The following is a 23,772-nucleotide window of genomic DNA, read 5'->3' as shown; positions in this document are numbered from 1 at the left end:
TTAATCGTTACTCACTACAAACATCTGGTTCACATTCAGGGCTACTACTGCTACTACTGCCAATAGCAAAGCAGACTATCAAAAGGGAGCATATGTGCAGATTTTGATCGAAGTCCCAGTGTTTCTGTGATATCCGCTCCTCCATTTTGGCTCTGGTGTCTGTTGTGTCGCTGAGGTCTCAACACGGCCATTTTGGATCTTTTGTGTGTGGTTACAGGAACAAGGTGAAACGGCCCTTCACCTAGCGGTCAGATTAGTGGACAGGACCTCGCTCCATATCGTCGACTTCCTCACTCAAAACAGGTAAGGGAATAAAGGAAAACGTCAATAAGCTATTTGTAGAAACATGACTTGTCATTTGGCCATACATAACCATGCCATGACCAGTAACTGCTAATGTTAGCTTATTTTATTCACTTTTTTTCGTTCTGAAAATATAAAATTGATAGAATAACAAGATACATTATAAATACATAACATTAGAAAATTACAAACATCACAGCCACCATAAACAATGAATTAATTTAAAAGAATTGCACACCTCGGTGAACTCCTTTATCATCAGGAGGTTAAACTGCCCTAGTGGCACCTCATCCACATGAATCCACATGGAATGGATTTATCTAGTTCGGTGGAGAACTGAGGAGCCTAGAGTTAATCAACCCTGTGAACAGGTTTAGTAACTCAGATTTTTATACTTTAACAACAACAGTTAGGTAAGTCGAAAGCTTGTATAGTAGAGCTTTGTAAACAAAAATGGAATAGTGAAGTGATCTACGGTACTTTTAATGAGGACAAGCCAACCTTTTGATACAGGATGCAGTGGTCAGTATTAAAACTGTCACCTATGATAAAGCGAAGGGCGTTATGGTAGACGGCGTCCAAAGGTTTTAAGAGAAGTGACTGCTACAGTTTGGTAAATGGTGTCACCATAGACAGTTGACACACAACTAAAACAATGAATTAAGCCCTTTCTACTGGTTACTCCTCCACCTCTCACTGGTTGCCTCCTCTGTCTCCTCTCCCCATAGCGTGAACCTGGACAAGCAGACAGCCAAAGGCAGTACGGCCCTCCACTACTGCTGCCTGACTGACAACATGGAGTGCCTCAAACTGCTCCTGCGCGGCAAAGCCTCCATTGACATAGGTAAGGGACCATCACATCACTCCTCTTTTGGGGAAAAACTGGTTTGGAAACAGCATTGACACGAAATGTTAGTGAAGACTTTGTTTATTGTTGTCGAGTGTCTACCAATAAACTGATTTATGATGAAATTCATAGCTACAGAAATTATCACTTTGAAGAAAACGAATGATGAAGATACACATGCATACAAACACCAAGTTTCCTCCACACGGATGTATTTCTTAGTCACGTTTTTTGGGGAATCGTTCCCAGACGGCCCTGATTTGCCAAAAGACCCGGACACACCACTTTCTCACAACAGACCAATCTATCTGACTCCAAACAAACTGGCCCATGATAACACAGAGAAAAAGAAACAGAGAGACAGAGACTGCTTAGTGTGGGAATCCTGCTAATTATCGGTCTCCAGCAACACAGTTAACAAAGGAACAGGGGGGCCATGGTCTGTTGACCGGAATGTGTTTATGTGCCAAGGAATCATGTTGTTTCAGTCCACCAAGTATCACAGCCTATCTTGCTCTCTAGTTTAGGGAGACAGGGAGGGGAGATTGTGTTGTGACACACATGGCTGTTGACAAACGTGGCTTGGCTCTGCTTAGCTGCAGTAGGCACCTCCTGGCAGCCTAGATGTATGCTAGCATTGCGTTGACAGGTTGGTGAATTGGGTGTAGATAACTTCATAATTCATGCTGTCGTGGCCTAGTGCTGCTAACTGTGTCGCGGGTTACTTGTCAGTGCTCGGCTATGAGGTGTTGATTTCCAGGGCAGTGTGAAGAGGACATGAGGGCTGTGTCCGAATACCCATTCTAGCGTCCTAAATAGTAGGTAGTTTGAGTATGCGAAAAAATAGTAGGTGACAATTTCGAAAATGGAATATGCTTTAAATGCCCCGATATCATACTAATTTTAACTTCTCATGTACCGTAATTTCCGGACTATAACCGCAACTTTTTTCCCACGCTTTGAACCTCGCGGCTTAAACAATGACGCGGCTAATATATGGATTTTTCCCACTTTCGAATTTTTTCTCTCCAAAAAAACACATTCTGTGACGTGCTCAGTTTTTTGGTGGCATGAAGCTTTCATTAGACCAATGAAATTGCCGAACGGGTTAAGGTCAAAAAATGTTTTGTTTACTGTTTAGATTAAATCGAGCGCTCTCAAACTTCCCATCATTCTGATTACAGTAGTCATTTTGTCACCCTCATCATGGCAAAGACACGGAGAAATGCATATGATGCAGCTTTCAAGTTGAAGGCGATTGATCTGGCTGTTGGAAAAGGAAATAGAGCTGCTGCACGGGAGCTTGGTCTTAATGAGTCGATGATAAGACGTTGGAAACAGCAGCGTGAGGAATTGACTCAGTGCAAAAAGACAACTAAAGCTTACTGCAAATTTTTTATTTTTTGTTACAAGCCGTGTTTCGTTAAAGCCTATTTTTGTTACAAGCTGTGTTTCGTTAAAGCCTATTTATTTTTGTTACAAGCTGTGTTTCGTTAAAGCCTATTTATTTTTGTTACAAGCCGTGTTTCGTTAAAGCCTGTGTAAAGTTCATTTGGTTCAATGTACCGGTAGGCACCTGCGGCTTATAGACGTGCGGCTTATTTATGTTAAAAATAATAATTTTTAAAAAATTCAGTGGGTGCGGCTTATATTCAGGTGCGCTCAATAGTCCGGAAATTACGGTAGTATGAATGAAGTGTACATTTTTCAGGAATTTCACACCCACAATGCATTCAAACCGGATAAAAGGCCATCTTCGATATTTGACGGTTCTCTGAAAGTAATCAAACAATTACTAGAAGATTGCAAAGGAAACAAGCAAAGAGTCCCCTGCAGTGTTCAAATGTATGTTTTTTTTTGTCCTTAAAATGACCACAACTATTTAATCGTACATTTTTGAAAACAGATAATTATTTGCAGCCTGCCGTGCCTTTACTTTAGCTAAATACTGTAGCTTACGTTAGCTACGTGCTTTAGTAGGACTTGAAGTTAGCTGGATAGCCGATAAGCTTGCTGCTGTTGAGCGACAACTTCATATTTAGCCTAGCTACACAGTTATCGATGCGAAGCCGTAGCAAAGTAGTACGCTAAAGTCGTGGCATACTGCATACTTTTTTACTAAACATTACATCATAAATCGTATGCGAAGATGAGTACATACTATGCAGTTTAAGTATCATAAATATCTAATTTACATAAGTATTCACACCCCTGAGTCAATAAATGTTAGAATCATCTTTGGCAGCGATTACAGCTGAGAGTCTTTCTGGGTGAGTCTCTAAGAGCTTTGCACACCTGGATTGTATAATATTTGCACATTATTGTTTTTAAAATTCTTCAAGCTCTGTCAAATTGGTTGTTGATCATTGCTAGACAGCCATTTTCAAGTCTCCCTATAGATTTTCAAGCCAATTTAAGTCAAAACTGTAACTAGGCCATTCAATGTCATCTTGGTAAGCAACTCCAGTGTATATTTGGCCTTGTGTTTTAGGTCAATGTCCTGCTGAAAGGTACATTTTTCTCCCAGTGTCTGTTGGAAAGCCGGTTGAAACAGGTTGTCCTTTAGGATTTTGCCTGTGCTTAGCGCTATTCCGTTTCTTTTTATCCCAAAAAACTCTGTATTCCTTGCCGATGACAAGCATACCCATAACATGTGCCACGGAATCGCGTTGTTTCAGTCCACCATGTATCACAGCCTATCTTGCTCTCTAGTTTAGGGAGACAGGGAGGGGAGATTGTGTTGTGACACACATGGCTGTTGACAAACGTGGCTTGGCTCTGCTAAGCTACAGCAGGCACCTCCTGGCAGCCTAGATGTATGCTAGCATTGCGTTGACAGGTTGGTGAATTGGGTGTAGATAACTTCATAATTCATGCTGTCGTGGTCTAGTGCTGCTAACTGTGTCGCGGGTTACTTGTCAGTGCTCGGCTATGAGGTGTTGATTTCCAGGGCAGTGTGAAGAGGACATGAGGGCTGTGTCCGAATACCCATTCTAGCGTCCTAAATAGTAGGTAGTTTGAGTATGCGAAAAAATAGTAGGTGACAATTTCGAAAATGGAATATGCTTTAAATGCCCCGATATCATACTAATTTTAACTTCTCATGTAGTATGAATGAAGTGTACATTTTTCAGGAATTTCATACCCACAATGCATTCAAACTGGATAAAAGGACATCTTCGATATTTGACAGTTCTCTGAAAGTAATCAAACAATTAATTGAAGATTGTAAATGAGACAAGCGAAGAGTCGCCTGCAGTGTTCAAATGTACGTTTTTTTGTTGTTGTCCTTAAAATGACACACACAGAGATTAATGGCTCAACTATTTAATTGTACATTTTTGACAAGAGATGGTCATTTGCAGCCTGACGCATCTTTACAGTAGACACCATAACATGATGCAGCCACCACCACGCTTGAAAATATGAAGTGGTACTCAGTGATGTTGTGCTGTATTTACCCCAAACATAAGGCTTCGTATTCAGGACATAAAGTTTATTTCTTTGCCACATTTTTTGCAGTTTTACTTTAGTGCCTTATTGCAAACAGGATGCATGTTTTGGAATATTGATATTCTGTACAGGCTTCCTTCTCCTCACTCTGTCATTTAGGTTAGTATTGTGGAGTAACTACAATGTTGTTGATCCATCCTCAGTTTTCTCCTATCATTGCCATTAAACTCAGTAACTGTTTTAAAGGAACCTTCCAGATTGTATGTGTGGGGTACAGAGATTGGGTAATAATTCAAAAATCATGATAAACGCTATTATTGTACATAGAGTCCATGCAACTTATTATGGGACTTGTTAAGCACATTTTACTCCTGAACTTATTTAGGCCATAACAAAGTTTGACTCTAGACATTTTTAGCTTTTCATTTTTTATTAATTTGTAAAAATGTTTATTAAAAAAAATCATAATTCCACTTTGGCATAATGGGGCATTGGGTGTAGGCCAGTGACACAAAATCTCAAAAAGTCAGGATGTGCGAGTACTTTCTGAAGGCACTGTGTACTGAATAAATCAATGGATGATTTAATAGACCAAAATGATTTCTTCCTCTAGCTAGTGAGTCTGGGGAGACGCCGCTGGACATCGCTAAGAGACTGAAGCACCTGCAGTGTGAGGAGCTGGTGAGTGCTGTGTGAGTGCTGTGTGAGTGCTGTGTGAGTGCTGTGTGAGTGCTGTGTGTGCGTTTTGTAATTTCTTTAGCAAGATAGTCACTGACTCCTATCTTTTAGCTTTTTATGAGCCATTAATCTCTCTCTGTCTGTCTGTCTGTGTGTGTGTGTGTGTGTGTGTGTGTAGCTGAACATGGCGCTGGCGGGGAAGTTCAATGCCCATGTGCACGTAGAGTACGAATGGCGTCTGCACCATGAAGACATGGACGAGAGTGATGAGGACCTGGATGACAAGGTGAGGGTGAGGACCCTCTTCAGATTATACACACAGTTACACACCATGAACTCACCACACACACACATAATAGTACATACAGTATATACACATACATAACACACACACCATGGGGATCTTTCTATAATCTTTGACCCCTGACCTCTCATTGGCCCTTCAGCCCAGCCCCCATCGGAGAGAGGAGCGTCCTTCCAGCTGCTACACCCCTGGCTCCAACTCCCACCTCCAGCCCAGCCCGGCCTCCCTGGCACGGGACAAGCAGCGTGGTGGGTACATGCTCAACCTAGTCACCAACGAGACCTATGGTGCCATCCTCAACGCCAGCCCTCCTGCGCCAGGTGGGCCCGCCACCACCTCTGCACCCCCTCTGCCCCCACGAAACATAGGTACTTTATTTTTCCTTTTTAAAATGTTGTAGCAAGGTGGATGTGGCATACAGTTATTCATTTGTGGATAGACTATGTAAAAAAAAAAAATGACGCTAGATTTTAGTTCTGGGTTAACCAAGATTAGCATGCAGTAGATGTTTGTCTATATAGAGCTGTATTTCTTTGGCAAAACTTTCAGAATTCTATGAACCGGTTTAGTTTGTTCAGTGAATCCGTCTAAATGGTATTTGAGCACGGATTTAGATTCAAAATGTTAAAAAGTGCTCCTGATTTGAAATTGATAAACGTGATCCATATCAAAGGACCTGTCAAGCCCTTTTCAACCCACATTCACCTCTCATCCTTGCCATTTTTGGAGAATGATATTTATAATACATGCCCAATGAGTTCAGTTCAAATACAGGGAAACCTCATTTGGCCACATATCTGTCATCTACTGTAGATGCCTTCTCTAATTAATGCATTGTTCCATGGGGACTTGTGTGACTCGTGTAGCACTCTGATCTATTTGAAGGGCAGAGAGGGTTCTGGATATGGAGCAGGGACCATCACATTGGTGGCTGCTGGGTGAGCTAGTGAGCTACTTTTCGTGAAAGTTCTCAAACTGCACTCCATAGCCCATGATGAGAGGCATACTGAAAATAGCCCATCCGATCACTGGAAATCAATTTGAACTCAATCTGGTTCATGCTCATTGAAAACGGTAGAAAACATTCCACCTTGCTAAACAATTTGTTTCAATTCAACTTACTTACTTTACATTCAAAGCACATGTCGTCTTTACTTACTTACTTAGGCCCGTTACCACACGAGGAGCATAACCCCTCAACAACTCCTCTCCAGTGAACTTGACTTTGGGCAGTCTTTTAATTCCAGGATTAGACAGTCTTTCTGGGTTCTGCTTCGGTGTCACGCCTCAATCAATCAAATGTATTTTATAAAGCCCTTTTTACATCAGCAGTTGTCACAAAATGGTTTATATACACTCATTGACCAGTTTATTAGGTACACCCATCTAGTAACTGGGTCAGAGCGCCCTTTGCCTCTAGAACAGCCTGAATTCTTTGGGGCATGAAAACGTTGCTCAATTGATGTCAAGGGACCTAACGTATGCCAGGAAAACATTCCCCACACCATTACACCACCGCCACCAGCCTGTACCGTTGACACCAGGCAGGATGGGTCCATGGACTCATGCTGCTTACGCCAAATCCTGACTCTGGCATCAGCATGACGCAACAGGAAACGGGATTCGTCGGGCCAGGTGATGTTTTTCCACTCCTAAATTGTCTACTGGAGGCACTTCTCCTTGTTCTTAGGTGATGGGAGTGGAACCCGGTGTGGTAATCTGCTGCAATAGCCCATCCGTGACAAGGAACGACTAGTTATGTGCTCTGCACACCACTGTTGTACTCCGCCGTAATCTGCCTGTTTGTGGCCCGACTGATTTTGTTTGTCACACCATTCTCGGGAAACCCTAAACACTGTTGTACGTGAAAAGCCCAGGAGGCCGGACGTTTCTGAGATAATGGAACCGACGCGCCTAGCACCGACCATCATACCACACTCAAAGTTGCTTAGGTCATTCGTTTTGCCCATTCTAATATTCAATCGAGCAGTAACTGGATGCCTGTCTGCCTGCTTTACATAGTCATGGTCACATGACCATTTTCGGGAATGGGGTGGTTTACCTAATAAACTGGCCACTGAGTGTATTCCCAGCCTAAAACCCTGAAGAGCAAACAATGCACGTCTTCAGGAACCAGCTTTCCCCTACCTCTCTCCTCCCTCCTCCAGTCCAGATGCCAGGTCTGTGTGGGATGGTCCAGTCATCAAGGTCCTCTGGTTGGAAGCCTGGCTCGATAGACCTGGGGGGCCGACAGAGGTCCTCCTCAGACCCCCCCAACATGCACCTCCCGGTACCCCCCATGCGGGTCACCTCAACCACTGGTAGGCACCCCTCACCTCCTAGGTCTCATTGTCTGAACACATCATGGTTAAAGGGAATTTAAAAATGGTTTATAGGTTTTCTTACCCTGTAAGCAGTCTATAGACAAGGTATGACAGAAATCCATGCTTTAGTTTTGTTTACCTGGCTGCTTTTTCAAATGAGAACTTGTTTGCATTTGTGGCACAAATCCAATTGTACTTTTATCATTTTTGCGTTTCATGTCCAAATACCCCAAAAGTTCAAGTATTGTTGTGGCAGCATCATGTTAATCGGTATGCTTGTCAGCAGCAGGGACTGGGGAGTTTATCAGGATCAAAATAGATATGAAAGGAGCTAAGCCCGGGTAAAAAGTAAGGCTTCTGAAAGCGCTGGGATAGTTTTATGCCAAAGACACACCAGAATGGCTTTCCATGTGTTCGTGAATGGTCCAGTCTCAGTCCTGAAATCTGCTTGTAAATCTTAAACATGGTTTGGATATTGCTGTAAATTTAACTTGTATCAATTCAGTTGTAATCCAATTGGTTTAATATGCATCCAGAGACTAATGTTGCAAAAGTAGCAGCGGACACTGAGGACAGAAATACGCCCTGTTTCAATAAGAGAAAGGGATGGGTAACTTCTCTCTGTCTCCCTAGGTCTTGCTCCTCCCCCCGTGGCCAAGACAGTGAGTGTGATGGAGGCTATGAACCAGCAGTCTAAACCAGGGACCGGACATGGCCACAGCAGAGCCCCACCTCCCAAGTCTCCATCTGGGTGAGCACACACACACACACACACACACACACACACACACACACACACACACTGCCTGAGGCAGCATGTTTTGCTTCGATGAACACAAAGAAATGTTACTTTTGGAGAAAAACACCAATAGAGTTTCTGGTTTACAACTACATTAACTTCCAAGCTGAGCTCCTAAAAGACAGAGCTCCTCATCGACATGGTTCTACTCAGTCTCCCATAGGTCTGAGTTGTGACTGTCAAAGTGTCAAAGGGAAATGCGCTGTCAGGGGGAATGCACTGTGGGGTAAATGTGTAAGCACATGATAAGCAGCAGCTGACTACTGTTTGTGGTTTTCAGCAACGCCAAAAGCTTCAGCAAAGGACCGACTCGAACGGGGTCCATCGAAAGACCAGGTGGGTGTAAAAAAATGAAACATTTACCAGTCAAAAGTGTGGACACACCTACTCATTCAAGGGTTTTTCTTTATTTTTTGTATTTTATACATTGTAGAATAATAGTGAAGACATCAGAACTATGAAATAACACATATGGAATCATGTAGTGACCAAAAAAAGTGTTCAACAAATCAAAATATATTTTATATTTGAGATTCTTCAAAGTAGCCCCGCTTTGCACATTCTTCGCATTCTCTTAACCAGCTTCACCTGGAATGCTTTTCCAACAGTTTTGAAGGAGTTTCCACATATGCTGAGCACTTGTTGGCTGCTTTTCCTTGACTCTGCAGTCTAACTTATCCCAAACCATCTCAATTGGGTTGAGGTTGGGTGATTGTGGAGGCCAGGTCATCTGATGCAGCCCTCCATCACTCTCCTTCTTGGTCAAATAGCCCTTACACAGCCTGGAGGTGTGTTGGGTCATTGTCCTGTTGAAAAACAAATGATAGTCCCACAAAACGCAAACCAGATGGGATGGCGTATCGCTGCAGAATGCTGTGGTAGCCATGCTGGTTAAGTGTGCCTTGAATTTTAAATAAATCACTGACAGTGTCAACAGCAAAGCACCCCCACACCATCACACCTCCTCCATGCTTTACGGTGGGAACCACACATGTGGAGATCATCAGTTTACCTACTCTGCGTCTCACAAAGACACGGTGGTTGGAACCAAAAATCTCAAATTTCAACTCATCAGACCAAAGGACAGATTTCCACAGGTCTAATGTCCATTGCTCATGTTTCTTGGCCCAAGCAAGTCTCTTCTTCTTATTGGTGTCCTTTAGTAGTGGTTTCTTTGCAGCAATTTGACCACGAAGGCCTGATTCTCCTCTGAACAGTTGATGTTGAGATGTATCTGTTATTTGAACTCTAAAGCATTTATTTGGGCTGCAATTTCTGAGGCTGGTAACTCTAACAAACTTATCTTCTGCAGCAGAGGTAACTCTGCGTCCTCCTTTCCTGTGGCGGTCCTCATGAGCCAGTTTCATCATAGATCTTGATGGTTTTTGCGACTGTACTTGAAGACACTTTCAAAATTCTTGACATTTTCCACATTGACTGACCATGTCTTTAAAGTAATGATGGACTGTCGTTTCTTTTTGCTTATTTGAGCTGTTCTTGCAATAATGTTGATGGGTTCGGATTTCTAAACTGTAAATATTGTTAATCATCAGTATTACTAGAGACATGAGGGGTGCCATAGTCTAGGGTCTACACCAGAAGTTAATAGTTGTCTGTAGGAGGAATGGTTATGGTGGATGTAATTAAGCTTGGAATGTACTTAGTGGAGGGAAGATAGTCACATGTGGCAGGCACTGATAAGGATGGAGAGATGTGGATTAGTGATGAAGGGGGTTGAGGTCAGGTCACGTTAAGGGAGAAGGAACAGTTTATTGCCCGCGTCACTTAATTTTCTGCCTAGCAATAGAGATGTAATGTTTAGAGAGAAGAATGACGTCACCCAAATTGGGGTATATATACTACCACTAGTGGAAATATGTCTATCTGTTCAGCTGTTCGATTGTTTGGGTGAATAAACTTGGTTGGAGCTTTCATAGTGTCTCTCAATTTCTTACTCTGATATTTACAACCTAACACTATGGATTGGTCTTTTACCAAATAGGGCTCCTGTGTACCACCCCTACCTTGTCACAACACAACTGTGGGTCAGTTCCAGCCTGTATGGTTGTGTGGAACAGTTTTGTTTTCACAACGATGTCATTTCCTCTTCCTCCAGCTAAGGAAGTGCCGGGATGCCCCCAGAACTCGATAGGTCAATCGCTGCCTCCGGCCCCCATGCCTAGGAAGACCTATTCGGTGAGTTCCTTCCTCCTACCTACCGTTGACCCTATGGTTGTTTGTCCTGTTGTTGATTGGACAGTGATTTTCACTTCTGTATCTGATCTTATGTTTCAGTTGGTCTGATTGTCCCTGTCGCTCAGTGCATTTGAATATCATCGTCTTTAACAGTGTTTTCTCTGTGGTTTCCTTCGTATGCACACCACTACTAAGAGGGAGGGAAACTTTGAAGTGTGTACTTGTTCCTGATACCTCTGCGGTCAATGGCTACCCTCCTTACCCAGTCAGATGTTTACTATGTCCTGTGTCAGTGGTTCGCTATTCAAACCTCCAGCAGTCACTGTGGAAGAGGGTGTCAAACTGTATACTTGACTGTCTGCATTTAATTAGAATGACTAGAATGGGAAAATCCCCTCAGACCACAGCAATTTGACATCATGGTTCCATTCAATGTGGCCACCAGCCCACCTGTCACGGAAGATTGACTTGAATGGGAATGTTCGTTTTAGTAATGATATTTCTGTGCCTGTCTGTCTCTCTTCCTATTGAACCTGTGTTTTTCAGAAGCAGAGGCCCAAGCGAGTTAAGGCCATCTATAACTGTCTGGCAGACAACCCAGACGAGCTGACCTTCTCTGAGGGGGAGGTGATCGTGGTGGACGGGGAGGAGGACCAGGAGTGGTGGGTGAGTATCTGTCTCTGTCTCTCTCTCTGTGTGTGTGTGTGTGACCTCTAGATCAGGCTCCTGGACACGCTCACTTTCTGAAAGTGTTTGTGTGTGTAGTAACTGGGTCGGCATGGCTACTGCATATGAATTTGTGTGAATGGATTTAGAAACTGGAGAGGGTGAGAGTGGGTGTGTGTTTGTGTCATCATTCACACGCAGTAAGAGTCGTCCGGCCCAGTTATGGTCCAAATCAGGTCCTTACCAAATACCAAGAGCGTCCAATGAGCATGTGTCAGAAACCATGGTGGCGTCAGCAGCAGAAAGCCATGAACTCATTCTGGCCAAATCTCTGTCTCTCTCAATTCAATTCAAGGGCTTTATTGGCATGGGAAACATACATTAACATTGCCAAAGAAAGTGAAGTAAATAATAAACAAAAGTGAAATAAACAATAAAAATGAACAGTAAACATTACTCACAGAAGTTCTAAAAGAATAAAGACATTTAAAATGTCATATCTCTCCCTCTCCTCTACCTTCCTCCTACCCCCGCCTGCCTTCCTTCCTCTGAGAAGTCTGCTGTCTGAATACAGGCCAGCTGCAACTGCTGTCTGAATACAGGCCAGCTGCAACTGCTGTCTGAATACAGGCCAGCTGCAACTGCTGTCTGAATACAGGCCAGCTGCAACTGCTGTCTGAATACAGGCCAGCTGCAACTGTTGTCTGAATACAGGCCAGCTGCAACTGTTGCCTGAATACAGGCCAGCTGCAACTGTTGCCTGAATACAGGCCAGCTGCAACTGTTGCCTGAATACAGGCCAGCTGCAACCGTTGCCTGAATACAGGCCAGCTGCAACCGTTGCCTGAATACAGGCCAGCTGCAACCGTTGCCTGAATACAGGCCAGCTGCAACCGTTGCCTGAATACAGGCCAGCTGCAACCGTTGCCTGAATACAGGCCAGCTGCAACCGTTGCCTGAATACAGGCCAGCTGCAACCGTTGTCTGAATACAGGCCAGCTGCAACCGTTGTCTGAATACAGGCCAGCTGCAACCGTTGTCTGAATACAGGCCAGCTGCAACCGTTGTCTGAATACAGGCCAGCTGCAACTTGTTTTTCCCAAAGCCACCTCTGCAAACATGACCATATTTAGTCACTTGTGTATGGGACTCTTTGTATGGGACTCTTTATATGGGACTCTTAATATGGGACTCTTTGCAGTCGGCATGCCAATTTCACGGTCCCTCAAAACTTGAGACATTTGTGTTGTGTGACAAAACGGCACATTTAAGAGTGGCCTGTTGTTTCCCCCAGCCCAAGGTGCACCTGTGTAATGATCATGCTATTTAATCAGCTTCTTGATATGCCACACCTGTCGGGTAGATGGATCACCTTGGCAAAGGAGAAATGCTCACTAACAGGGATGTGAACAAATCTGTGTATACAATTTGAGAGAAATAAGCTTTTTGTGCCTATGGAACATTTCTGTAAAATGTTATTTCAGCTCATGAAACATGGGACCAACACTTTACATGTTGTTTGTATTTTTGTTTGGCATAGAAGGTGGTAGTAGAAGACCACAGAGGTGAATGTCTGTGTTGAAAGTACACTGGGCTCTTGGCTGGAAAATGCTGCAGTTAAAAACACTGTAGTTATGATGCATATCTCAATCTATATGCAAACTAGTGAGTGTTTACTAACAAAAGTGTGTGTGTGTTTTTTCCCTGTTATCAGTGTGTGATGTTGTACATCTCTCCTGTTCTCTCCCAGCTGGGCCACATTGAAGGAGAACCAATGAGGAGGGGGGCTTTCCCCGTCACATTCATACACTTCATCATGGACTAAAGGTCAAAGGTCAACACAGGCACTGATCTGTGAAGGAAACCTCCACCTCCCCACGTCTGCTGGTTTGTGGGACGAAATCATCATCATCATCATCAAGCTTGTGCCTGCGCCAACACTACAGAAGAATCAAGTGTCTCTGCCCAATGCTTTAGCTGGACAGTCTGGGGGTTTCCATGACAACATACCCACCCTTCACTCCGGGAATGTTACGTGACGTCATATCACTGCTCTTTAGACCAAGCCAGAAAATGCTCATGAGGAAACTGTTTAGACTTGTGACATTTTAAAAAACAATGATTGTAGTGAGTGTTCACAACGTTAAGGGGATTATTGACTAAATCAAGATTCTGTTCGCTTGGTTTTCCTCTGTGTGAATTGTACAGAAAGTTATTTAAAAACAACTGATAGAGGGGACTACACACAGTAATGTGGATCTTTAGGATTTCTTTCACGTATTGTTAATGTGAATATAGTCAATATGCTTACATTCCACCTCCTTGCATGGTTAAAGGCTGAACCATTTTTTTAACGCATAATTGCTTAGTAGTCAAAGACATGTAAACTTTTTAGGACTTCCAATTTGGGAGGAAAAACTTATTTCAAAATGGTGCTAACCCAGGAATATGCTAGGAGCCCTCACGTAGGGATGATCCACTGTCCCCATCTCAAGACAGCCTGTAACGTGGTAACAACGGGGGGGTTGACGTGGGACAGCCTGTAACGTGGTAACAACGGGGGGGTTGACGTGGGACAGCCTGTAACATGGTAACAACGGGGGGGTTGACGTGGGACAGCCTGTAACGTGGTAACAACGGGGGGGTTGACGTGGGACAGCCTGTAACGTGGTAACAACGGGGGGGTTGACGTGGGACAGCCTGTAACGTGGTAACAACGGGGGGGTTGACGTGGGACAGCCTGTAACATGGTAACAACGGGGGGGTTGACGTGGGACAGCCTGTAACATGGTAACAACGGGGGGTTGACGTGGGACAGCCTGTAACGTGGTAATTATGGGTTTATGGGAGTATATGTAAACCTCCATTGATCACACCTAGGAGAACCCAGGCTCACTACCGTGTGTGTGTGTGTGTGTGTGTGCGTGCGTGCGTGCGTGCGTGCGTGCGTGCGTGCTCGCGCGCATCAGCTTGAAACCATATCAGTTACTTACAGCACATTGTCTTCATGTCGATGGTCTACAGTGTGATGCCATTATAAACTGGATGGTTCGAGCCCTGAATGCTGATTGGCTGACGGCCGTGGTATATCGGACTGTATACCACGGGTATGACAAAACAGTTATTTTTACTGCTCTAATTACGTTGGTAACCAGTTTATAATAGCAATAAGGCACCTCGGGGGTTTGTGGTATGTGGCCAATATACCACGGCTAAGGGATGTATCCAGGCACTCCGTGTTGCGTCGTCCCTAAGAACAGCCCTTAGCCGTGTTATATCGGCCATATACCACACCCCCCCGGGCCTTATTGCTTAGTTATAAATGGATAACTATCTCAGCTGCATAGGTCACACTTAAGTTGTGAACCTACATTGCTCTGTGGCTAATCTTTGGGTTGAGCCCTCAGGCCTTCACACTCTACTTTTTGTTGTTTGCTGCAGTAGAGCAGGAAATGTCTCTGGCTTCTGTGGAGGGTGGGCAGTGTAGCGCAGCAGGAGAGGTGAGTTAAGGGGGACAGAAGTGTGTGTGAAAGCCAGTGGTCCGGTTTCTGTTTGATCTCTGACAGAGACAGCAGAGGGGTTTATGAAGCTCATGGGGTGATGGCTCCTGATGTCCTGTGCCTTTTATCTGTCATGGACAGCAGGCTACCAAATGGCTCTAACACAGAGGTAGATGTGGTCGACACACACAGTTGTCATTGTACTAAAAACAACTTGTCCTGTGATGAGGTGCCATTGTAAGGGGTTAAGGACAATGCAGCTACTTTTTACACACACTCTCTCACACACACACACCTACTATAGTATTAAATCTGATTCATAGTGCTCAGCACTAGATTGTACCATATTACACAACTTGATTACTAGCTAGGACCACAGTAGTTGCATACTACCCATGTTTTATATACATACTAGTTCCTGTACTGAACAGACATGTTTTATTTAATTTAATATTCCTACATTTTATGTTGTCTGGTTTTGGTTGCAGAGCAACTCTCTGTACATGTTTTGACATTTAATCTTAAATGGGACATTACAGTTCCCTCGATTGTGAATAAACTTCGATAGGCGACAACAAGAGGTGTCGCATGTGAAAATGTACATGACAAGCCTCCCCATATTAACTCACTGGAAATAGAATGGCTCATCTGTTAATGTACATAGATTGTTTGTTGATATTTAAATATAGAAGAAGAGTTAATAACCTTGGCAGTGACTGTCTCTTAATCAGGGCTGGGGTCAATTTCAATTGAAGGCAGTCAATTCAGGAAGTGATTTTAATTTAAAATAAGACAATATAAAATGTTTGAAATAGCTTTTATTCCTCATTTTATTGAGGAGTCATTGACAATAGAAGCAGTTTTTTTCTAAACATTTTTTGTTGTTATTTAAGTTAACTTCAATTCAAATTTACCTCAGCCCTGCTCTTAATGCACTGTGGTAAAGTGTGGTTGCCATATTGTGTTCTAGCTGGTGTTCAGTGTGTATGTAGACTAGTAGAGAATCTATTCCATTCACGCTCATTGACTGTGGATCAGTGCATTGACTCTAACCTATTCTGCAAAATAAATGGAAAACTGATACTGGAATAATAAAATAATTCCTGTTTTTCCCCTCTATTCAAGTCAAATACTTATTTTGTATTTATAATAATGTTGTTGCTTCTAAAACCATGTTCTCAGGGTGTAAATGTGTAGTAGGTGATTGGAGAAATCCAGAGTGCGAGACTACTAGGTTGGTAACTTTCTGGACAGTACACTGAATGAAGAGCTCCCTCTGGTGGAGAATGGTCAAACCCAATACAGCCCAATCATATCTCCATGGTTCTCAACTTTCTGCTATTATCATATGTTCTGGAGCCATACGACCGCGCTAAAGGTTTACATACACAGTGAACTCTGAATCCCGGCCTTACGCCTTAATCACGTCGTGGATTACAGGCATCGCTGTTTTTAAAAGCCGAACATTGCCTTTACGGTTAACGCTGCATATGTTGGCTTAATTGGAACTAGGAAACTCATATTTCCAACATGCTAACTGGTTATAGTTATACACGTGCCACATTCAACCAGTTAGCAAGTTGGACATTTTTGAGTTTCCCATTTCTAGCATGTGAACGCGACAGTCAGATCAAAAGGAATACTGTAAATACCACAGGAGGCTGCTGAGGGGAGGACAGCTCATAATAATGGTTGGAATGGTATTTAAACCATGTGTTTGATACCATTACATTTATTCTGTTCCAGCCATTACTAAGAGCCCGTCCTCCCCAATTAAGGTACCACCGGCCGCCTGTGGTATACATATACCAGCCACAACATTACAGAGCTAGGTTACTCTTTATAGACTTAGGCCGGGATTCAATCTGATCGCGGGTTATAAGCATTGCAGCTTTAAAGACTATTTCCAACTAGCAAGGGAACGCGGCATAACACCAGGGTCATTTGGTACCTCATGGTCATTCCTACACAAATAAACACAGAGCCTGGCTAGATGCTTCATAAACTTGGAGGACCCAGAGTTGGGAAGGAAGCATGCATCCCATAAGTCAGTCAGAGAATGACGGGAATACTGAAATACCAGGCAGTCTAGCCACAAACTGAACTGTTTTAAAGGACAAAAAGGGAATCGAATAAAATACATTCTCATTAATTATTCAGTATTAACTGATCCAGTCCCATCTGGACCAAGGGAGTATAGGAGAGGGACGAGAGGCACAAACACTTATGTCCTGCTACCACCCCTTTGGTGTATATAGGGAGGGGGTAAGAGGGTCTACAGCATATTTATGATGGTCATAGTGACTGGTGTACCATGGTTACCACTTTCCCCCTTTTATAAAGGAGGTCAATGGAGTCTCTGGATGCTGTACATTTTAGTAATTTAGCAGACACTCTTATCCAGAGCAACTTACAGTAGTGAATACATACATTTCATTTCATGCATTTGTTTTTGTACTGGCCCCCCGTGGGAATCGAACCCACAACCCTGGCGTTGCACACACCATGCTGGCGTTGCAAACACCATGTTCTACCAACTGAGCCACAGGGAAGACATCGGAGACCTAGATTTCAAACAGCCACATCCCTTCCAAGTCCAGCCATGACGGAGACATGCACTGAGGTCCCTGTACTGTGGAATGTATTTACATGAAATAAGATTAAGTTACTCATGATGGTCAACTGACAGGTGGATGGTGTGTGTGAGGTGTTGCAGAGCATGCTGGGTAAGTCATGTGACCCACTGGCGTAGCACGCAACCCCCGCAAAGGGGGCATTGGGCCCCCAGATAGCATATGAACACGTCACATGCCATTTCAAAAACATTAAGAATTACAAGAAATTAGCTTTAAAACGGCAATATTTTCTCTCAGCCTCATGGCAAAATAGCAGGAAATTAGCTCAGGGATTCTTGAAAGTCGCGACGATCCTTGTCCAGCAGGGAAACTTTTTGTTATTTGAGCTTAACATTCACATTTAGGAGAGTTTTATAAGGAAGATATTTGTTTTAGGAATTTTCTAAATACTTTCAATATTATTCATTTCCATGTTGGCTCAATGTCTGAAAATGCCCTGGTCTGGAGCAAAGGATCCCAATTTTAAACTCCAAAAAAAAAACTGCCAATAATTTAATGAAAAATGATCTTATGTAGTTTCTTGCACTAGCCCTATGTGGCTTTAAAGAATATTTCTCTAAAAGATGTGTCCGGAGATTTGGTCAACTCAGTCAGATTTGTCTAAAACCCTAAGCAGGGTCATCTATACCATAAGGACCCCTTGTTCATGTCCTCATTACATGTAGTGCAACAACACCATTAATGGTCTGTAAAGTTAACTTTTTATAGATTTAAACAATATTGAAATCACCATGGTCACAACCATGAACTGTCAGATCCATCTGCCTGATAGGATATTCATTTTGGTTGAAATATGTTCAATTTAATTTGGTTTTAGAGTTTTATAAAGCAACTGAGGAGAAACTAAATTGCTACTGTTTATACCACTTGAATGAAGTACAAAAATAAACATTTTGTCAACTCCGTAAACCATCAACTCCCATCTGATTTGTGTCTGATGTCAACAGAGTGCTGAAAGATATGACAGGAATGTTGTTCTTATTGGGGATTTTACAAATGTTTTATATTTAACTTTTCTTTTTAGAGGCAAAAATATGTCTGTTTTGAGTATCAGTTAACAAGCCACTGACGGACTTGACAACTCTGTCACTGATGGCTAACGACCTTATGATACATTTTTTGTTGTTAATATTCTAACAAAAATATTTCACTACTTTGCAACATATGCTTAAACAATTGAAGTAATTGCTATGCTAGACCTAAGGGATAATGTTTGCTTCATAAATGTTGTTTAATGTCCTAAATGTAGAAAAACATGCCAAAATGCTAACTAAATTAGCCCTGGAGCATTATATAGTGCTATAAAACAAAACAAAAAGAAATTTGGAGATTTGTATTACAAATTTGAATAATCAAATGTTAGAATTATACAATCAGGGCCTTTAAACACTTGTTGGATAATAATTGTAAAAGTGAAATGCCATGTATGGTGTCTGACAGAGTTGACATAAATCCAGTTAGTTGCATTTTATGAAAACATGTTATTTTTTTTAAATAGGTTGTTCCTTTACATGGTGTGATAGCTGATACTTTGGTCTATCAAAAATATATATTTAAGAAAGTTGAGATTGTCCCATCTTTCAAGAATCCCTGAGCTCTAAAACAGCTACATTTTCTCTCAGCCTCATGGCAAAATCTGTTAAATAGCATAAGATTAGCTATACATCTGCACATTTTTCTCTTTGTCCCATGGCTGGGGTTGGGCGGGAGCCTTGCTCGGACCTTGCGGGGGGCCCCCACAAAACTGCGCTATGCCACTGATGTGACCCTGCTGTAAACTATGGTTTCCAGGCTCCGGACTGGTTCATGGTGTTGCCTGTCTCCACCACGTTGACGAGGGCAACTTCTGGGTTACCCATCTCCATCATGTCCCTTAGGGCAACTGCTCTTCAGGACTTCTCTGATGTCAGCACACAGTCGAAGGAGGCGGACAACACCTTTCAGATGGCCTGGCCTTGTTCCTGCACAGAGACGGAAAGGAGAAGGGAAATCGACTTCTTATGAAAAACTGTCATTTAGCATTTCAGTCACTCAAATTTCTATCATTAACATTTCAGTAATTGGCTTAATGGGAAACTTAATAAAATAACTTTCAGTCATTTGGCAGATGAGTTTATCCACTGACTGATGCTGACAGTCAGGCCATTATGAAAACAACTTGTCTGTCTGGGCCATTGAGGTCCGCGTCCTCAGTCTCCTGCTATATGAATGGATAAGAAGAGACACACAGGAAGACTTGCAGACATGATAAATAATTATCTTGCACAGCATTGCCTTCAGTTTGCTACAAACTGGCAGTTGTATGATAAGCTAGAGAGGACCAGAGTTTGTGTGGACCCCAGAATATTGCCATGAGATGTATTGATATGAGACAGTGATATGATGGTAAAAAAACACGTGGATAAACGCTGATCGCCATTCATGGTAAATAAAGTTAATGGTAAATAAAGTTAAGCTCCCTATTCTTTCAATGCATTTTTCCGCCAAACGTAGGTAAACACTTGTGCAAAATTAAAAAGGTGCGTAAACTGTGTTTTCACGCGTTTACTCTCAACTACACCACTGGTCGTAGTACAGACTATGCTGGATAGTCCATCTGTTACACACACACACACACACACACACACACACACACTTACACAGACACTCACCGTGCTGCTCCACTGGTACACCCAGATGCTACACTCCTGCTGCTTGGCGTCGGTGGTCTTGAGAGCCAGCAGGTTCTTCCCAGACCCCAGGCCGTGATCATAACACAGCATCCTCACAATCAGGTAGAGAGGGTGGCTCTGCAGAACATCCTGTACAGGATCCACAATAATAATACACATTCCAAACATCATCGTAACACAGCATCCTCACAATCAGGTAGAGAGGGTGGCTCTGCAGAACGTCCTGTACAGGATCCACAACAATAATAAACATTACAAACATCATCGTAACACAGACAGACAATCAGGTAGAGAGGGTGGCTCTGCAGAACGTCCTGTACAGGATCCACAACAATAATAAACATTACAAACATCATCGTAACACAGACAGACAATCAGGTAGAGAGGGTGGCTCTGCAGAACGTCCTGTACAGGATCCACAATAATAATACACATTACAAACATCATCATAACACAGCATCCTCACAATCAGGTAGAGAGGGTGGCTCTGCAGAATGTCCTGTACAGGATCCACAACAATAATACACATTACAAACATCATCGTAACACAGACAGACAATCAGGTAGAGAGGGTGGCTCTGCAGAACGTCCTGTACAGGATCCACAATAATAATAAACATTACAAACATCATCGTAACACAGACAGACAATCAGGTAGAGAGGGTGGCTCTGCAGAACGTCCTGTACAGGATCCACAACAATAATACACATTACAAACATCATCGTAACACAGACAGACAATCAGGTAGAGAGGGTGGAGCTGGAGAAGCGTCCAACAGGAAACGTTCCAACAATATGTTCCAACTATTATGTTCCAACTATATGTTCCAACCTTTCAGTAGAAAATGTTGCGGCACGCTAGAGAATTTATGACATGGACTCAATCACAGACTGATCCATGGAGGCCACGTTGACGCCATACTTGGACACTCCCAGTACCATCTCCTCATCTTTAGGTACAAACGGCAGCTTTCTATCTCGCTTTGGAAGGAACACACAATGTTCATGCATAGTGACTTGTCAAGGAGGACACAGAGGCTGCCTCTGCCTCACATCCCTATAACATTCATCTCCAGCACCATAATCAATCCCCATAATCAAACTGAGTGGTTATAGTTATTATACATTCATTCATTGGTCTCCACTGCACTGCACTGCATGTGGATCCTGTTGGGGTGAGTGATTCGGGGCTAGCCATTGTAAGTTCAGTCATTATATGTTAGATTTTTTTCTTGTGCATTTTGCTATTTGCCTCATGACTCCTGCATACTTTGTTGACTATGAATTTGCTTTACTCAACCGTGGGACAGTGTATGTTTGTTCCCACACTCGGGACTCTGACTCTCTATTGGTTACACAGACTCTTGGCCTCCCATCCTATTCTCTCGCTGGCTTTATATTCATGTTACCTGATGAAATTGCTCTACAATATGATCTTGTTGCCATCTGACGCACATTCAGATGTCATAAATCAGCACTGCAGAGCTCTCCCTGTCCTCTGCCATGCCTTGATTGTATTACTGTTGATGATATCTGGAAATGTGCATGTACACCCTGGCCCATCTACTGTTGCCAGCCCCAATTCTGACTTGTGCTATGATATCTGCTTTACTGATTTCTGCTCTCGTAAAAGCCTTGGTTTTTCTGCACATTAACACCAGAAGCTTATTACCTAAAATGGATCAATTGAAAGTGTGGGTTCACAGTTCCAATCCAGATGTGTTGGTCATTACTGAGGCGTGGTTAAGGAAGAGTGTTTTGCATACTGATGTTAAACTTTCTGGTTATAACCTTTTTCGGCAAGACAGATCTTCCAAAGGTGGTGGAGTGGCAATCTTTACCAAGGATCACCTTCAGTGCTCGGTTGTCTCCACCAAGTCCGTTCCCAAACAATTTGATTTGCTGGTTTTAAGCATTCAACTTTCAAATAGCTCTTTGTTGACTGTTGCTGGGTGCTATCATCCTCCATCAGCACTGGCCTGTACCCTACCTGCCCTAAGCTCTCTCCTGGTCCCTTACACTAAGTCTGAATTTGTCCTGCTAGGTGACCTAAACTGGGACATGCTTAAACCACCTGACCAAGTCCTAAAGCAATAGGACTCCCTAAATCTTTCGAAGATTATTAACAATCCCACAAGGTATGACTCCAAACACCCAGAAAAGGCTCCTCTCCTTGATGTTATCCTCACAAATAATCCTGATAGGTATCAGTCTGGTGTTTCCTGTAATGACCTTTGTGATCCCTGTTTTACAGCCTGTGTTCGTAATGGCTGCTCAGTGAAACGACCTGTCCTGATTTGTTATAGACGCTTGCTAAAAAAACTTTCATGAGCCAGCCTTCCTTCATGACCTGGCCTCTGTAAAATGGTATAGAATCATCTTGATCCCCTCTGTCGAAGACACTTGGACCTTCTTTTTTTTATATTTTCAGTGGTATTGTTAACAAACACGCCCCCATAAAGAAAATTTGAATTCAAAACAGGTTCAGCCCCCGGTTCGACCCTGAACTTGCAGAGTTACTCCACCTCAAGAATTGCATTTGGCGAAAGGCTTGGCACACGCATACTTATGCTGACTGGCTCTCGTTCAGGCAAATGAGAAATAAGTGCACTCAGGCTATCCGGAAGGCCAACGTTAGTTACTTTTAAGGAGCAGTTCTCTCTCTGTGGGTCTAACCCCAAGAAGTTCTGGGAAACAGTTAAAGACCTGGAGAATAAACCCTCCTCACAGATGCCCATGTCCCTTAATGTTGATGGTGTGGTTGTTACTGACAAGAAGAACATGGCTGAGCTCTAATCACTACTTCATTAAGTCAGGATTCCTATTTGACTCAGCTATGCTTCCTTGCCCTTCCAACATTTCCTCATCTTCCACCCCTTCTAATGCGACTATCCCCGATGCTTCTCTCTCTTTCTCCCTGCAGGCAGTCACCGAGTCCGAGGTGCTAAAGGAGCTCCTTAAACTTGACCCTAAAAAACATCGGGGCCAGATGGTTTAGACTCTTTCTTCATTAAGGCTGCTGGCCCTAACTATCATCGCCAAGCCTGGCGAGGTTCCTATTGCTTGGAAGGCAGCCACGGTTTGTCTTTTACTTAAAGGGGGAGATCAAGCTGATCCTAACTGTTATAGGCCTATTTCTATTTTGCCCTGTTTATCAAAAGTGTTGGAAAAATTTGTCACTAATCAACTGACTGGCTTTCTTTTTTTACCCCTTTTTTCTCCCCAATTTCATGGTATCCAATTGGTAGTAGTTACAGTCTTGTCTCATCTCTGCAACTCCCGTACGGACTCGGGAGAGGCGAAGGTCGAGAACCTCTTCGTCGTGCGCGCACAGACTGATTTCCAACTCTTGACTCCCAGTACTAAAACTCTAGATGCTTCCTCGTTTGGGAAG

The 23,772-nt window shown here is 43.0% G+C and overlaps 1 protein-coding gene and 1 long non-coding RNA gene across 7 annotated transcripts in view; one reads left to right on the top strand and one right to left on the bottom strand.

Moving 5' to 3' along the window:
* The window catches only part of LOC115172827 (arf-GAP with SH3 domain, ANK repeat and PH domain-containing protein 2), a 101,709-nt gene extending 87,822 nt beyond the window's left edge, over positions 1 to 13,887 (top strand). For 2 of the 6 annotated variants that reach the window (XM_029730613.1, XM_029730616.1), the window contains 11 exons: positions 218 to 303; positions 1,032 to 1,147; positions 5,217 to 5,284; positions 5,460 to 5,567; positions 5,728 to 5,953; positions 7,754 to 7,906; positions 8,543 to 8,660; positions 8,989 to 9,044; positions 10,825 to 10,904; positions 11,451 to 11,570; positions 13,321 to 13,887. In XM_029730613.1, coding sequence (XP_029586473.1) covers positions 218 to 303; positions 1,032 to 1,147; positions 5,217 to 5,284; positions 5,460 to 5,567; positions 5,728 to 5,953; positions 7,754 to 7,906; positions 8,543 to 8,660; positions 8,989 to 9,044; positions 10,825 to 10,904; positions 11,451 to 11,570; positions 13,321 to 13,395 — 1,206 coding nt within the window. In that variant the 3' untranslated portion in view covers positions 13,396 to 13,887. Of the gene's footprint in view, positions 1 to 217; positions 304 to 1,031; positions 1,148 to 5,216; positions 5,285 to 5,459; positions 5,574 to 5,727; positions 5,954 to 7,753; positions 7,907 to 8,542; positions 8,661 to 8,988; positions 9,045 to 10,824; positions 10,905 to 11,450; positions 11,571 to 13,320 lie in introns of all 6 variants that reach the window. The other 4 variants (XM_029730612.1, XM_029730615.1, XM_029730617.1 and 1 more) reach the window with 3 other exon arrangements.
* Positions 13,888 to 17,203: 3,316 nt separating this feature from the next.
* Positions 17,204 to 20,444, bottom strand: LOC115172825 (uncharacterized). The gene is made up of 2 exons (XR_003871499.1): positions 20,358 to 20,444; positions 17,204 to 19,667 (listed from the first exon to the last, which is right to left on the bottom strand). It is a non-coding gene; the product is annotated as an uncharacterized LOC115172825 (long non-coding RNA).
* Between the last annotated feature and the right edge of the window lie 3,328 nt (positions 20,445 to 23,772).

The sequence above is a fragment of the Salmo trutta genome, chromosome 33 (genome assembly GCF_901001165.1).
Source record: "Salmo trutta chromosome 33, fSalTru1.1, whole genome shotgun sequence".
Classification (NCBI taxonomy): Eukaryota; Metazoa; Chordata; class Actinopteri; order Salmoniformes; family Salmonidae; genus Salmo; species Salmo trutta.
The sequence above is the reverse complement of the archived record's forward strand: the minus strand, read 5'-3'. Positions and strand labels throughout refer to the sequence as shown.